The 17,997-nt window shown below is 41.9% G+C and overlaps 1 protein-coding gene across 6 annotated transcripts in view; it reads right to left on the minus strand.

Moving 5' to 3' along the window:
• LOC147022808 (mitogen-activated protein kinase kinase kinase kinase 5-like) overlaps positions 1 to 16,112 on the minus strand; it is a 149,995-nt gene extending 133,883 nt beyond the window's left edge. For 3 of the 6 annotated variants that reach the window (XM_085887634.1, XM_085887631.1, XM_085887626.1), the window contains exon 1: positions 15,923 to 16,110. Coding sequence is in view for 3 of the 6 variants with exons in the window: in XM_085887626.1 (XP_085743752.1) it covers positions 15,923 to 16,033 (111 nt within the window). In the remaining 3 variants the exon portion in view is untranslated. Of the gene's footprint in view, positions 1 to 15,922 lie in introns of all 6 variants that reach the window. The other 3 variants (XM_085887627.1, XM_085887628.1, XM_085887629.1) reach the window with 3 other exon arrangements.
• Between the last annotated feature and the right edge of the window lie 1,885 nt (positions 16,113 to 17,997).

Genomic DNA, 17,997 nt, shown 5'->3' on the forward strand with positions numbered 1-17,997 from the left:
TGGTACCAGATGTGATAAAAATTAACATTGTTTCTGCTACCGATGTATTAAAAACTAACATTGTTTCTGGTACCGGTGTTAAAAACCAGCGTGGTTTCCGGTACAAATGTGTTAAAAACCAGCATTGTTTCTGGTACCGATGTGATAAACACAAGCATTGTTTCCTGTACCAATGTGTTAAATACCAGCATTGTTTCTGGTACCGGTGTGATAAAAACCAGCATTGTTTCTGGTGCTGTGTTAAATACCAGCATTGTTTCCGGTACCGATGTGTTAAATACCAGCATTGTTTCCGGTACCGATGTGTTAAATACCAGCATTGTTTCCGGTACCGATGTGTTAAATACCAGCATTGTTTCTGGTACCGATGTGATAAAAAACCAGCATTGTTTCTGGTGCTGATGTGTTAAATACCAGCGTGGTTTCCGGTACCCATGTGTTAAAAACTAACATTGTTTCTGGGACCGATGTGTTAAATACCAGCATTGTTTCCGGTACCGATGTGTTAAATACCAGCATTGTTTCTGGTACCGATGTGATAAAAAACCAGCATTGTTTCTGGTGCTGATGTGTTAAATACCAGCATTGTTTCCGGTATGATTTGTTAAATACCAGCATTGTTTCTGGTACCGAAGTGATAAAAACCAGCATTGTTTCTGGTGCTGATGTGTTAAATACCAGCGTGGTTTCCGGTACCCATGTGTTAAAAACCAACATTGTTTCTGGTACCGATGTGATAAAAATTAACATTGTTTCTGCTACCGATGTATTAAAAACTAACATTGTTTCTGGTACCGATGTGATAAACACAAGCATTGTTTCTGGTACCGATGTGTTAAAAACTAACATTGTTTCTGGTACCGATGTGTTAAAAACTAACATTGTTTCTGGTACCGATGTGTTAAAAACTTACATTGTTTCTGGTACCGATGTGTTAAAAACTAACATTGTTTCTGGTGCTGATGTGATAAAAACTAACATTGTGTCTGGTGCCGATGTGTTAAAAACTAACATTGTTTCTGGTACCAATGTGTTGAAAACCAACATTGTTTCTGGTACTGATGTGTTAAAAACTAACATTGTTTCTGGTACTGATGTGTTAAAAACTAACATTGTTTCTGGTACTGATGTGTTAAAAACTAACATTGTTTCTGGTACCGATATGTTAAAACTAACTGTTTCTGGCACCAATGTGTTAAAACTAACATTGTTTCTGGTACTGATGTGTTAAAAACTAACATTGTTTCTGCTACCGATGTGTTAAAAACTAACATTGTTTCTGCTACCGATGTGTTAAAAACTAACATTGTTTCTGGTACTGATGTGTTAAAAACTAACATTGTTTCTGCTACCGATGTGTTAAAAACTAACATTGTTTCTGGTACTGATGTGTTAAAAACTAACATTGTTTCTGCTACCGATGTGTTAAAAACTAACATTGTTTCTGCTACCGATGTGTTAAAAACTAACATTGTTTCTGGTACCGATGTGTTAAAAACTAACATTGTTTCTGGTACCAATGTGTTAAAAACATACATTGTTTCTGGTACCGATGCGTTAAAAATTAACATCGTTTCTGGTACCCATGTTTAATTACCAGCATTGTTTCTGGTACCAATGTGTTAAAAACATACATTGTTTCTGGTACCGATGTGTTAAAAACTAACATTGTTTCTGGTCCCAATGTGTTAAAAACTAACATCGTTTCTGGTTCCGATGTGTTAAAAACTAACATTGTTTCTGGTACCGATGTGATAAAAACCAACATTGTTTCTGGTACCTATGTGATAAAAATTAACATTGTTTCTGCTACCGATGTATTAAAAACTAACATTGTTTCTGGTACCGATGTGATAAACACAAGCATTGTTTCTCGTACCGATGTGTTAAAAACCAGCATTGTTTCCGGTACCGATGTGTTAAAAACCAGCATTGTTTCCGGTACCGATGTGATAAAAACCAGCATTGTTTCTGGTATCGATGTGTTAAAATCCAGCATTGTTTCTGGTACCGATGTGTTAAAAACTAACATTGTTTCTGGTACCGATGTGATAAAAACCAGCATTGTTTCTGGTACCGGTGTTAAAAACCAGCGTGGTTTCCGGTACAAATGTGTTAAATACCAGCATTGTTTCTGGTACCGGTGTGATAAAAACCAGCATTGTTTCTGGTGCTGTGTTAAATACCAGCATTGTTTCCGGTACCGATGTGTTAAATACCAGCATTGTTTCCGGTACCGATGTGATAAAAAACCAGCATTGTTTATGGTGCTGATGTGTTAAATACCAGCGTGGTTTCCGGTACCCATGTGTTAAAAACTAACATTGTTTCTGGTACCGATGTGTTAAATACCAGCATTGTTTCCGGTACCGATGTGTTAAATACCAGCATTGTTTCCGGTACCGATGTGTTAAATACCAGCATTGTTTCTGGTACCGATGTGATAAAAAACCAGCATTGTTTCTGGTGCTGATGTGTTAAATACCAGCATTGTTTCTGGTATGATTTGTTAAATACCAGCATTGTTTCTGGTACCGAAGTGATAAAAACCAGCATTGTTTCTGGTGCTGATGTGTTAAATACCAGCGTGGTTTCCGGTACCCATGTGTTAAAAACCAACATTGTTTCTGGCACCTATGTGATAAAAATTAACATTGTTTCTGCTACCGATGTATTAAAAACTAACATTGTTTCTGGTACCGATGTGATAAACACAAGCATTGTTTCTCGTACCGATGTGTTAAAAACCAGCATTGTTTCCGGTACCGATGTGTTAAAAACCAGCATTGTTTCCGGTACCGATGTGATAAAAACCAGCATTGTTTCTGGTATCGATGTGTTAAAATCCAGCATTGTTTCTGGTACCGATGTGTTAAAAACCAGCATTGTTTCTGGTACCAATGTGTTAAAAACCAGCATTGTTTCCGGTACCGATGTGTTAAATACCAGCATTGTTTCTGGTACCCATGTGTTAAAAACCAGCATTGTTTCCGGTACCAATGTGTTAAATACCAGCATTGTTTCTGGTACCGATGTGATAAAAACCAGCATTGTTTCTGGTGCTGATGTGTTAAATACCAGCGTGGTTTCCGGTACCCATGTGTTAAAAACCAACATTGTTTCTGGTACCGATGTGATAAAGACTAACATTGTTTCTGGTACCAGATGTGATAAAAATTAACATTGTTTCTGCTACCGATGTATTAAAAACTAACATTGTTTCTGGTACCGATGTGATAAAAACCAGCATTGTTTCTGGTACCGGTGTTAAAAACCAGCGTGGTTTCCGGTACAAATGTGTTAAAAACCAGCATTGTTTCTGGTACCGATGTGATAAACACAAGCATTGTTTCCTGTACCAATGTGTTAAATACCAGCATTGTTTCTGGTACCGGTGTGATAAAAACCAGCATTGTTTCTGGTATCGATGTGTTAAAATCCAGCATTGTTTCTGGTACCGATGTGTTAAAAACCAGCATTGTTTCTGGTACCAATGTGTTAAAAACCAGCATTGTTTCCGGGACCGATGTGTTAAATACCAGCATTGTTTCCGGTACCGATGTGTTAAATACCAGCATTGTTTCTGGTACCGATGTGATAAAAAAACCAGCATTGTTTCTGGTGCTGATGTGTTAAATACCAGCATTGTTTCCGGTATGATTTGTTAAATACCAGCATTGTTTCTGGTACCGAAGTGATAAAAACCAGCATTGTTTCTGGTGCTGATGTGTTAAATACCAGCGTGGTTTCCGGTACCCATGTGTTAAAAACCAACATTGTTTCTGGTACCGATGTGATAAAAATTAACATTTTTCTGCTACCGATGTATTAAAAACTAACATTGTTTCTGGTACCGATGTGATAAACACAAGCATTGTTTCTGGTACCGATGTGTTAAAAACTAACATTGTTTCTGGTACCGATGTGTTAAAAACTAACATTGTTTCTGGTACCGATGTGTTAAAAACTTACATTGTTTCTGGTACCGATGTGTTAAAAACTAACATTGTTTCTGGTGCTGATGTGATAAAAACTAACATTGTTTCTGGTGCCGATGTGTTAAAAACTAACATTGTTTCTGGTACCAATGTGTTGAAAACCAACATTGTTTCTGGTACTGATGTGTTAAAAACTAACATTGTTTCTGGTACTGATGTGTTAAAAACTAACATTGTTTCTGGTACTGATGTGTTAAAAACTAACATTGTTTCTGGTACCGATATGTTAAAACTAACTGTTTCTGGCACCAATGTGTTAAAACTAACATTGTTTCTGGTACTGATGTGTTAAAAACTAACATTGTTTCTGCTACCGATGTGTTAAAAACTAACATTGTTTCTGCTACCGATGTGTTAAAAACTAACATTGTTTCTGGTACTGATGTGTTAAAAACTAACATTGTTTCTGCTACCGATGTGTTAAAAACTAACATTGTTTCTGGTACTGATGTGTTAAAAACTAACATTGTTTCTGCTACCGATGTGTTAAAAACTAACATTGTTTCTGCTACCGATGTGTTAAAAACTAACATTGTTTCTGGTACCGATGTGTTAAAAACTAACATTGTTTCTGGTACCAATGTGTTAAAAACATACATTGTTTCTGGTACCGATGCGTTAAAAATTAACATCGTTTCTGGTACCCATGTTTAATTACCAGCATTGTTTCTGGTACCAATGTGTTAAAAACATACATTGTTTCTGGTACCGATGTGTTAAAAACTAACATTGTTTCTGGTCCCAATGTGTTAAAAACTAACATCGTTTCTGGTTCCGATGTGTTAAAAATTAACATTGTTCCTGGTACCAATGTGTTAAAGAGTGGCGTGGTTGCCGGTACCGATGCAACCAGAAACTTCGCTCCTCATCCATTAGGAATGTATAAATACCCTGCTGGGTAGAGGCTGTTGTAATTTACATCATTTCATGAAATTGTCCATACCAGTACAAGTCCCTGCCATATGTCGGCTCTCAGTACAATTAAGAGAAAACATAAAATAATTCAAACTGAAAGTTGACAATAAAGTGGGCAAGTTTCTGGAGAAGAAGAGGACAAGAGTGTTGACGATATGGATTGCGACAGACCCACACTTGCCGACTCTGAACTGTTTCAGCTGTTTCACAGCAACACAAGCGACGAGGAGTTTGTAGGTTTACGAAAGACGGTTTACCGGTACCTTAAATAGCTTTGGAATTCGAGAGTATATGTGGAGGTAAAATATGTGAAAGAACTGTAACAATATTACAATTAAATTTGCAGGAAAAAAATTCCTCTTTTTGTGTCTCATTGATAATCTAACTTGCCCCCCCCCCCCCCGGTGGTTATGTCACGTTTCATAAGGTAAAATACTGTATAACCCGCACATGAGTATACCCCACAGTTGGAATTTTTGGAACTAATTTAACGTATAGCCCATGAGTTATTTGCGTGAAAATATTGCAATATTTATGAGATATCCCTGGGTTGGCAGGATAACATAATCGAGGGACATGCACTCGCCTCTGAGCTGTCTATGGTCTGGGTTAAAATCTTGGTCTAGCTACGAACTGTCATCCCGGTGTTTCAGAGGCATGGTGATAGATACATTAATGTGTGCGCTGTCCCTCGGATGGACGTTAAACTTGGTGTCCCGTTTGCCAGTATTAGTTGGTGGAAGTTAAAGATCCCACTGTGTTCTTTGCAAAGAGTACGTGAGCCATCGCCGGCACCATGAACAAATTATACATTCATGCATTCCTCATTCAAGTATCCAGCGTCATAAGTGCCAATCCATCCAGGGTTGTAATCCTTGTCAAAGAAAGTGCTTCTGCAGAACCAACGCTCTGGTTAGAACATGGTACATGAATGAATTAATTAATTAATGAACATGTCCTTCCTTTTCCACAAGCGTGACTTTAGAGTATTATAGGTAGTCACAGTACACTGTCCATTACCTTTCACATCGTCTGATCCATAAATGTTGTTCTGGGTTCAGGGTCGCGAGGGAACTTTCTCGGACCTACTTCTCAGCCGATGACCCTGAAGCCAACAGGATGCAGATAACTCTGCGGCATGACGGGTTGCCAAGCAACCACAGATGCTGTCTGAAATGCTTATTTTAGGTAGGGTCCAGCGTCCAAATCCCGCTTCACCTTCCCGGAAAATGAATCACCCCAGATAAGGAATGTGCTTCCCAGTGCTCCACTATTACCAATCAGAACAGCCGAGCGATACCGTTAGTGGAGCACTCCTGTCACTATTACACATGATGGTCTAACTAATGGAAAGAGACGATAGGGCAGGTTGGAAAATGGTTTCCAAAAGATTTAGCAAAGGCATATATTTACAAGCAGGCAGTGTCACACAAGAAAGATCTTACCCACAAAGCACACAAGCCCTCGTCGTCAGTCATCTTATCAATTTTTTTTTTTACATAGACAGGCACCTCAAACATTCCAGGAGGAGAGAAGAAAGATCGATAGAGAAATGAAGTGGGTATGGTGTCGACCCTGGCCTCACCCATACACAAGCCAGGCAGCTCATGTGTTAACAAACAGGGTGTGAGGCATGGGAGAGTGGGAGATGCAGGTGAGATGTGCGGTGTGTGTGGTTGCATGCAGTGCGAGTCCTGAAAAGAACTGTTGTGGACTCGGTTGACACTCCACAAAACCATGTTGAGTTTTATGAGGTGCACCTGCAATGGTAAGTGCAAAGATGGTGCACCTGCAATGGGAGGTGCAAAGATGCAAGATGCATGTGTAAGCCGTGTAGAGAAAGAAGTTAGCTCTGGGGAGAATTATTGTTGATTCTCTTGATACTCGAGAATTTGTGGTTGGTTTTACTGAAGTCAGCATAGGAGGTACTGTCAGTGAGGAGGTGATAACCACTCGGAAGGCTGGGTCTCCACACCCATTATGCTTGGCACTCTCAGCACCCGTTCCGCTGCGTTCCTTAGGCAAGATGCTTGGCGTGGCCCACCTCAGACTCTCAAGCTCTCCACTCGATCACCACGTCCGCTGGATCGACTAACCAACACCGAACTCCGAGGACTGCTTTTGCTTAACTTCGAGCAGACTCTCCAGTGAACTCCAAGAGCTGAACTAACACTTGGAACTCCTTCTGAACTTTGATACTGATACTCGGAACTCCTGCTCTCCAGAACTGACTCCTACTGAACTTTGAGCTGAACTTCTCAAACAAAACTTATTGACTGAACTGAACTTACTCAACTCTCCATTGAGACCTGAACGTCTCTGAATTGTACTCCAAGAGCTCCTCCTGCGCACTGCGAACTGCTCTGCCAGGCATGTTTATCACTCACTTTCCTGTCACCTCTCACATCCACCTTCTATGATCCAGCCAGTCCAATTGGCTGGCATGCTGTGATCCAGCTATTGTGATTGGCTGCAGGAACGAGGGGTGCAGGGGAAGGGCTGCTGGTAGCTCGAGGGCGTGGGGAGGACAAGACGAACGGAAAGGCCAACAAAATGTATCCAACATTCACGTGAACGCCCAACCATGCCTACACCTACTGAGCTAAAGTGGTGCGGCATTCGATTGACGCGCTGCTGAAACAACTAAAGTGCTGATGAAATGGATTTATGTTGGAACAAGTGTTTTGAAGATGAGGTTTGAGAATCCATCCATCCATCCGTTGGGACCATACTCTGTGCAGCGCGTTGGTGCTGCCTAAGCAGTCTCCTTGGCTATTGGACACAATCCTGGATGGGTCGCCACTCTGACACAGAATACCAGCAAGCTCGCACTCATTTTGCCGACCTCGAAAGGATGACAGGCAGAGTCAACCCCACCTGGTATTAATTCAACAGCAGTGTGATTTGAACTCAGGATCCTAGGCTCCCAAGCCCACCACCCGAACCATTAAACCAACACCTGGCATGGTTTGAGAATGGAGGTTTGACCATGGAGGTTTGAGAATGAGGGAAAGGATGGAGTTTGAGAATGAGGGAAAGGATGGAGTTTGAGAATGAGGGAAAGGATGGAGTTTGTGAATGAGGGAAAGGATGGAGTTTGAGAACGAAGGAAAGAACAATGGTGGTAACAAACTACACTCAGAATGAATCTTTCCCTTCCACCGAGATGAGATGGAGGGTAATTTAGCTTAACAAAATTGCTTCAGTTATAACTACACGAGAGATCCCTTATGTGTGGGATGTCTCCCCGAGGTCTCTGACAACCATAACAATGTGTTCAACAATTATTTTATTCCGATTCTTCGTGTAATTTAATTGTTTTCTAATTCATTCATACATACATATATATATATATATATATATATATATATATATATATATATATATATATATATATATATATATATGTCTCTCTCTGTCTCTCGCTCTCTCCAAACTTAGTCATAAGCTCTTTCAACATCTATAAAAGTAACGAACAAGGTATTTGCATACTCCCATTGTTTTTTTCCCCTCACAATCCATTTCTCTTTTCCAAAACATAATAATCCAGTGTTTTACCATTTTATTTTATTTTTTCTCAGATAGGTCTTTCAAACAAACAGGATGCCACCAACCCCCAACCACCAGTGATACATCTTCCTGCTTCATAAATAGACATTTGTTACTTTGACTAGAGAATGCCGATTGCTGAACCTTGACCTCGAAACAAGTCATATTAACCTTTTGTTTGTTACATGGAGACATGTAGTTAGGGTCTCCAGAACGTTGTCACCAGCTCTTTTACGTCTACATGACTTGAGACAGAACATCTGGCTTCACTTCCCTTCTGAAGGACAGCATGCTTCTTCAGAGAGAGAGAGAGAGAAAGAGAGAGAGACTCCTGCTGACACCACATCAGGCCGGCATTGTGTAACGGGATCTGACTTTGTCAGGGGGTTCACTTCAAAATAAATAACTCAAGGAAGAACCTTCACCAATCGGCTGCTCAACAAACTATGTTCTCGGATCCGTCTCTCACAAGAAAGAAAAGGTTAATCAACTGTCCAATGATCAAAAAAACTTACGTCCATGAAATGAGAACTTCAGTGTGGCCTCAAATATAACAAACTGCCAATAACAATGAAGAATCACCATTGCTCTTCCTTCTTTATGGAATTTTTTTTCGACGTACGTAGTTTTGCATACATCCTTCCTGCAAACATGCTGTGTGCTTCGTGTGAGTCAGACAGCCACCGTGCAAACTCAAACAACAAATGCCGGTGATCTTGGAAATCCACGTGTGGGGTTTTCAAGGAGAAATCAATAGAATGTGCCACAGAGTAAAAGCAGGGAAGCAGCCAAAACCAAGCTAGCTCGGTACAGGTATCACATGGAGAACATTTCATGAGCACAAGGGACAAATTCATTCATTCATGCACATGGTCGACACAGAGCAGCAGTTATACCGAAACAGTTTCTTTGGCAAGGGTGAGCATCCTCGATGGGTTGCCACTCCAACACAGAATATTCGATGAAGAAGGGGGGGGGGGGCGGCAGGAATTGGGATTTTTGCCAGGATGCCTGCAAGAGCTCGACTACTATTCACGAAGGACGCCATGGCAGAACGTCCACTAATTACAGCCAGTAGAATGGACACCTGGCTTTATATCCATCCGAGGGATGGAGCACACATCGATACATCAGCCTGCATGCAAAACACCAGAGTTTGAATCTCGGGTGTGATTCAAACCTTGGCGAGACAGCCCAGAGGTGGGTGCACATACCTCTTAAGCTATCCTGACAGTCCATCCAAGGGGCGAGTGAACAAAAGTACACAGCACAGCAAATATGGAATTTCAATCTGGCAGTCTAGCATTATCAGCTACGTGTTCAGATAATAATGTCGACTCAAATCAGAAGTCACGTTTGATTACATAACAATGAACTCAGAAGTAAGCAAAATAGGTGTTTTAAAGGACTACTGAGTCTCAATCGAGTCATTTATGAATGATTGGAAATTTATTTGCGGACATCAAAGAACATTGAACTAGAAATGGGATTAAGGTAATTAAGTGGAGGGGTGGGGGTGTGGGGGGAAGGGGGGAGAGGGTAGAGGGGGACAATTTGGCAAAAGAGAAAGCATGAGGCAAGGTAAAGTCACAATCAAGTTAGAATGTAAGAACTAAAAATGATGCCACTCGAGACTCAGCCCACGACATTCGGAACTCGACCCTGGAGGTTTGATCCAGGCGTGGTCTTCAGAAAGAATCGACAAACTTCACTCCACAAATGAAACATAACAGAAGGATTTTCCCTTCTGCATTCTGTGAGCACAGGTGGCGACACACTATTTACAGCATAGGAAGTGTTTCAAAGAAATAAGCACTTGCCTGCTTCAATCATTTGTTCCATCGATGTCTTATCCTGCGTTTGAAGGTAACCATTTGGTTCGAAATTTGAGCAAAGAAACCCACTGCTTCTGTCAATGTTCAGATTTATTTCACAACGAATTGCCAGGGTTATCCCCTACCATCATTTATGTAGCAGACAAAGGCATACAGTGAGGTGCTTTTGGAATATTGCCAGGATGCGATTTTGTTTCGGAAACTTCGTGGTGTTGCTTTCACAATTGATTCTCAAGATTGGGAAAGAAAAATGGCATTAACAAAGACCCTTGCTAAAGTGATCAAGTTGATAACTAGAAGGGCACTCGGTGGAGCACATACCTCTGCCAGGCTGTTTGGTTTACGTTTTGTATCCCACTGGTAGGCCGAATATGGATTCAGAGCTGAAATAAAATTTAATTGGCTTGTTCGAGTCACCTAACCAAGTTTCGTCCAAATCCGTCCACAACTTTTTGAGATATCGTGCAATATCATTTTATCCCCATCACTCAATGGCGAAGCATCACTTAAAAATATCTCGGATCTTCACCAAAATCGAATCAATTCTTCCTTGTTACATACCCAACCTACCCACTGAGTTTTGTCCGAATCCGTCCAAGACTTTTTGAGATATTTTGTTTACAAATCGACAAACAAACAAAGACAAACAAACAGACAGGGGTAAAAACATAACTTCCTTCCACCTTCGGTGGTGGAGGTAATAAAAGAAGGTGAAACATTAACTGTTGAGTTATCCCAATGGGATTTTGAAACAAACATTGATCATTCAAGGGCTTGTGTGGAAGCTGAAGAAGCAGAGAGTGAACTCACTTGTAAGAACAGAGTATTAGAATCAGGAACAAGTTCGCTGAACAGCTCAAGATAGACTTATTTTTGATGACGTTTTCTGGATTGTTTGAATGACAATTTGAATAATGCATCTTTAATTGAGCCCTGAAAAATCTCCTATGATATATCATGAGGTCAGATGTCTCATCAGATGTCATTTGAAGTTTATGTCAAGGTTCTTTGATGTGCTTTTTAGCTCTAAAATGATCCTTTATATGGTAAAAGTAAAATAACCAATCATGGTATTTCCTCCTTGGAAAAGCCCTCTATTTTTGGCAATTCAACAAGGCATAAAGTCACTTTGCTCAACAACTCGCAGCGAAGTCTGTAAAACATCCGGCTCTATTTCTCTCATATACATAACTCTTTCAAAACTGGATTTTTGAGCATAGAATGACCAACATGTTGCTGGAGATTACGGGTTTCTTGCAGGTTATTATTTTGAGGAATAAATTTCTTGACCGATATATATATATATATATACATATATATATATATGTGTAATTGTAAGACAGTCTCTTAAGACCTCATAATGGAAAACTGATTTTGAGGAAACCTCATACAACTCATTCTTAGGAGAAATATAGGCTCAATGAGGAGCTAAGCAACAGAGGACACCAGGTTCATAGACTGACAGAGGATGAGATGTGAACAGGGAGACAAAGACATTACACATGAGGGTCTGAGTGGCAAAAAAGGAAAGGAGTTAAGGGGGCAGGGAGGGAGCGAGAGTAAAGAGAGCGGGGGGGGGGAGGGGGAGAAAACACGAGATGATGTTCGGCAACACTCGCAGGACTGGAGGAGAGGTCAGTGAAGTGAGACAATAAGCACAGGCTGTCGGTTCCACAGACGAGAGAATAGAGGGATGAAGGAATGAAGGTGAGTGCTCAGCTTATAATTGAGGAGGGTAAACAGGTGTAGGATCCTGGAAGAACGCATGTGACCTTGGCAGGCAGAAGGAAGATGGAGAAACGGCAGGTTGTGAGGAGTGAGGTCAGAAGTGAAGTGATAGAAAATTTTGAAAAAAATTAAACCAAATTTTGTCATTTCATCAATAAGAAAGTAGAATTTGATGCAAATGCGTCAATGGATATTCCTATGCCCACATTAGAGGTCAACCCACTGTTACGTTTAATCTCCATTGAAGGTCATGTGGAAATTAAACATCCCTTGACTTGAGAGGTAGAGAGAGCGATAGAGAAATAGAGATAGAGATATAGATAAAGATAGAGATAGACATAAGTAGAAGAGAAACAACATCAGATGCTTCTAACTCGAGTTATGGTCTGTAAAATTATTTTCAAAGGGCACATAACCTTTGACCTGTTCAATCTAAAATTTAAACAGTTCATCTTTGCATCACAGTCCATAAGTTTGTCAAGTATGGTTGAAATATATTGAGTGGTTCCATAAGTTATTTCAGCAAGACAGATTTTTCACTTAAAGAACATTTGAACTTAGGCCTTTGACCTTTTGAACCCAAAATTAAATCGGTTCATCCTCTTATTACAGTCCATAGTTATGCCAAGTTGGTCAAAATCTCTTGATCGGTTCAGAAGTTAGCGCGGTTAGGAAAATCTGCTACTTTCAACTAAAGGCCACATGACCGTTGACCCCAAAATCATATCCGTTCATGTTTTCATTATAATACACCTTCATGCCAAGATTGGTCCAAAAAAAGAAAAAAGGAAGAAATAAATGAATAAATCAGTAACGAAATTCTGCTCCTTTCAGGTAAAGGTTACATGACCTCTGACCCTTTGACCCCAAAATCATATCCGTTCATCTTTTCATTATAATACACCTTCATACCAAGTTTGGTCCAAAAAAAGAAAAAGGGAATAAATAAATAAATAAATACATCGGTAACGAAATTCTGCTACTTTCAGGTAAAGGTTACATGACCTCTGACGCTTTGACCCAAAAATCATATCCGTTCATCTTGGCGTCGTCGTACATACTTGTACCAGGTTTGGTTAAAAAAAATTTTTTAATCCCTTTTAATAGAGAAAAGAAAAAAAAAATTGATGACAGACAGACGCACAGATAGCTGGAGCGGACAGCTGAATGGACAACCCAAAAACATAATAAAAACATCATGCCTCCGCCGCTGAAGACACCAGAGGCATAAAATCACAAGACATGAGTAATGTAGTAAATGAACATTTTGCACAAACTTTCTCTATCAAAGCAACAGATCTATTACCATCTAAAATCAAATTAAAATAAAAAAACAGAAAATAAAACAGACTCAAGTCCAGACACAAATACCATGACCAAGCACCTCAACTCTACATGCTACTGCTGAGAAAATGACAAGACTCCAACAAAATTAAGGCATCATATGAAGGGGTTTCCTCTGAAACACAAACCCCAATAGTCAAGGGGTTTCCTCCGATGAAGGCTGCTTGATGTACGGACATGATTCATCGCAAGTGTGAGTTGATAATAATCGATCATGTACCACGCTCTATACAGGGCGTCAGTTCCGCTGAAGCGGTTTCTTGGTTCGGGTTACAATCCTGTACGGGTCACCACTCCGACGCAGGAAGTCAGGGCAGGAATCTGAAATTGTTCATGGTGCTGGCAATAGCTCGCCTACTCTTCACGAAGGACAACGTGGGTTCTTTAACATCCGCCAACTAATGCCGGCAGATGAGGCGCCCAGTTGAACGTCCATCGGAGGGACAGCACGCGCATTGATGAAACACCGGGATGACAGTATATTAGCTGGACCGGCAGAAATGCCACAAGACACAAACAAAGTTTAAAAAAAAAAAAAACTATTTTGACTTTAAAATCCACGTTTCCACATAAAATCCACCCATATAATCATTTACTGCTGAATACTTTGATGAACATCGTGATTCTGATTCGGCTCTGATATTTACAGATCACAAATAGTCTGTTCATTTTCAACCTCATTTGGCAAATCCGAGAGTAGCGTGAAGGTTCGGAAACCCAAACATTTATCCTGTACGAAGTCCTCCGTTCTCACGCACACTCGGCATTCCATCTTCGGAGTCTCCATGACTGATCTTGCGACATAAGATGGCACAAAGGAAACTTCCAACTACTTCCCATTGTTGTGAGTACTTCCCACCCACCCAAAACAAAAAAAAATTCATCCGCATGAAGAATGTACTTCGACCGTTCTAAACCCCAACGGAAATCAATTGGGAGAACTAGAACAGCACTAGGTAGAGCGCATACCTCTGCCATACAGTGTACGTTTTGTATTCCTCCGATAGGCTGGATCTGGATTCGGACCTGAACCAACATCTAAATCGGCTTGTTCTTGTCATCTAACCAACTCGTCCAACAAATTTTGTCATAACCCGTCCACAACGTTACCGTCCACAATGATATACCTGTATATCGTTTTTGCCCCCATCACTCAATTATGAAGAGCCTGGTGTTGGCTCAGTGGTTAGGGTAGCGGCCAGGGATCCTAGGGTCCTGAGTTCAAGCCCGGTTGGCCGCTGAATTAATACACCAGGAGGTTGACTCAGCCTGTCATCCTTCCGAGGTTGGCGAAATGAGTACCAGTGTGTACTGGTGGAGGGACACTGCATCAGCGACAGTCGCGCTTCCAAGAAATGATAGCTACCCGGCAGCTAGGCTGCTATACGCAAGAAGAAGTCTCAAGTATGAAGAGCCTGGTGTTGGCTTAGTGGTTCGGGTGGCGGCCAGGGATCCTAGGGTCCTGAGTTCAAGCCCCGTTGGCCGCTGAATTAATACACCAGGGGGTTGACTCAGCCTGTCATCCTTCCGAGGTCGGTGAAACGAGTACCAGTGTGTACTGGTGGAGGGACACTGCATCAGCGACAGTCGCGCTTCCAAGAAATGATAGCTACCCCGGTAGCTAGGCTGCTATACGCAAGAAGAAGAAGTCTCAGTTATGAAGAATCATTTTTAAAATTAAAAAAAAATTCTCATATCCGGATCCAGGAATCAATTTGTCTCAGTCACACATCCAACCTGTCCACCAAAGTTGGTCCGAATCCATCCATAACCTTTAGAGATAACCTGCTCAGACAGACAGACAGACAGACGGTTACCTGCTCCTGCGTCCAAATTACCTGGATGTATCCAAACATCCATCCGCCTTGGGTTGAACACATATTCTCACGAAAGAAAACAAACCCTCACGTGATGGATCACGGCCAGGTGAACTCTTCACCTTTCCGTTCGCTTATGTCGAACGGTTCGAACCAACTTCAGCGAGAACCAACTTCAGCGCACGTGGCTGTAAAAGGATTCATACGTCACCTTGTTGTCCACCTGTCAATCAAATGGACGTCCGTTAACGGCTGTTGTCATGACAACAATCGCTTCACGTTTCTCATGAATGTGAGAAAAGGGGGAAAAAAAACAAAAAAAATAAACCTTTTTATTAAGCTCGAAGAAAAAATAATCATGGTGATAAGGTCACACACTGGAATCATCAGGACGATTTGAAGAGAGCCGTTATCAAAGTCAATTGGAAGGAGAAATGTTGTACATTGTATGACGACGGTGGAGCGTGTTCATTGAAGGTAATTGATTACAGGTGATCAATAAGCACACATAACAGTAGTGAGCTTGAACCTGGAAATTGATTAAATTTTACTTCAGCTCGAGAAAAAGTATATTTTGCAACTCTTCCGTTTTGTTATTTTGAAGTAATCTCAGGCCCCCCTAACACCCCCCACACCCCCCCCCCCCGATTCCGAAGCGCACGTGACACGGTCCTCGGTACTCGTATCCTGAACGCGGCGACGAATACCTGCGTCATTAAATATAGCAGCTTCGCACCTTGTACACGTGTCCGTATGTCCCGCTGCCCACCCGCTCCAGCAATTCGAAATCCTCCTGCGGGTTTCTCCGCGATATGTCCAGGCTCGGAGACACGGAGGCCGTGCTCATCTTGCCGCTTCTCGCAAGGATTTGCCGTCGTGCATTCCCGGGCTGAGCAGAGCGACGGACTGGATGGGTGGAGCACTTGGATAGGTGGGCGGAGCACTTGGATAGGTGGGCGGAGCACTTGGATAGGTGGGCGGAGCACTTGGATAAGTGGGTGGGGCACTTGGATAGGTGGGCGGAGCACTTGGATAAGTGGGTGGAGCACTTGGATAGGTGGGCGGAGCACTTGGATAAGTGGGTGGAGCACTTGGATAGGTGGGCGGAGCGACGGACTGGATGGGTGAAGCACTTGGATAGGTGGGCGGAGCGACGGACTGGATGGGTGAAGCACTTGGATAGGTGGGCGGAACACTTGGATAGGTGGGCGGAGCACTTGGATAAGTGGGCGGAGCGACAGACTGGAAGGTGTGGCTCGCTGGGTGGGTGGAGCAGCCAGTTCCTTGGTTGAGTGAATTGAGCGAAGTTCTATTTTGGCGGCACACGTAACGATCAATACACATACATAAAACGTACAGAGAGAGCGAAGGTGATAATTCTGGATAATTAATTAATTTGCGAAGAGAGGTGTGGGGAGGGAATAAATTATTAAACGAAGGTACTGCATTGTGCATCAGATGAGAGTTCAGAAAAGGTTCTGAGGAAAAATTTTCCGAACCTCTTTTTCAGGTTTTTGGACGTCACACTTCCCGCCATGTGTGTGTGTACGTAGTATGTCGACGAAGCCTCAACGGAGATCATTGATTCAAGTGGGGGAAAGTCGGCCTGAGTGAGCGAGGTGGACGTCCGAGTCGGTCCAGGTCCATCCCCTGAATGACATGTTGGAGTGATCGATCGATGGCGAATAAAGCGGTTGAAAAAGGTGAATTATGCTTTCTGTGGAGAATTTCGATCGATCACAAAGCCCGCGCTCGCGAAACGAAAAGCGCGGGAAAGCGATGCAATCGGTCGCGCACGGACGTACGCGTCTGCATTTTAAGAACGTACCGTACACCGAAAACCGTTCACTGCAGGAAATGTAAACTTTACCACATGTTACATGACCACTTGATACGGCGCATATTGAACGTACGTCGAAAATTTCCAAACTATAATTTGTTCACGTTTACCTCAGAATATGAAAATTCGTTGAACACTTCGTTTTGATTGGGGATTCACGGTCCCGAGATTAAACGTGTTCTATCCTCCATGGAGGGTCGAAACACGAAACACGAAACGTGAAAGCCTCGTAATTCCGACGAAGCTTTTGAAGCGATTTAAAAATGGTTGTTTGCTTTTTCCTGAACTTGTTTTTGAGAATTGCAAAACCATGTCGTATATAGCTTTATATCTGTGACCCTCATCCCTCCATGCTCGGACTTCATCCTATCCCAAAATGTCCTGTGTGGCATTCAGATACAACAGCCCAACTAATACAACGAATACAACATGTGTTATAACTGGAGTTCATAGAACACGTTACCCCACGCAGTGTTAGGTGCAGAGACACGACAGAAGTAAATAGACACCTTAAATTTCTTCATTTCCATCTGTATAACTCAGTTTTACTCAGTGATTTGTTCTAATATTCGACTATTTATTTGCAGAAACGAGTTCCTGGGTCTTGTATGACAATTAACGATGCCTCGAACCCAGGGAGCACACGACCTTTGTGATTTTCAGAGGACGAATTGTTGGCCATTTGCAAGGTGCAATCAGCCAGCATCAGATAGCTCAGAACCTTGGCATTCCGCTTTCTACGGTCAATCGGGTGATTGTGCAATTCACCAACGGAGGTAAGGAATCCACAGCTTCCTGTTCCGGTCAATCTGGGCCCTCACAAAGGTGTCTTCGAGCTGTCAAGTGGTCCATTGAGAAAACTTCCCGTTGCAAGGCAGCAGATGTTGCAGAGGAGGTCTAAATTTACTCAAGAACTGCCGTGCGGTACCTTCATCAACTGGGCTACGATGGGAGAACAGCTCAGAGAAAAC

The sequence above is a fragment of the Eptatretus burgeri genome, chromosome 7 (genome assembly GCF_056783735.1).
Source record: "Eptatretus burgeri isolate ZD-2024b chromosome 7, Ebu_testis_v1, whole genome shotgun sequence".
NCBI lineage: Eukaryota > Metazoa > Chordata > Myxini > Myxiniformes > Myxinidae > Eptatretus > Eptatretus burgeri.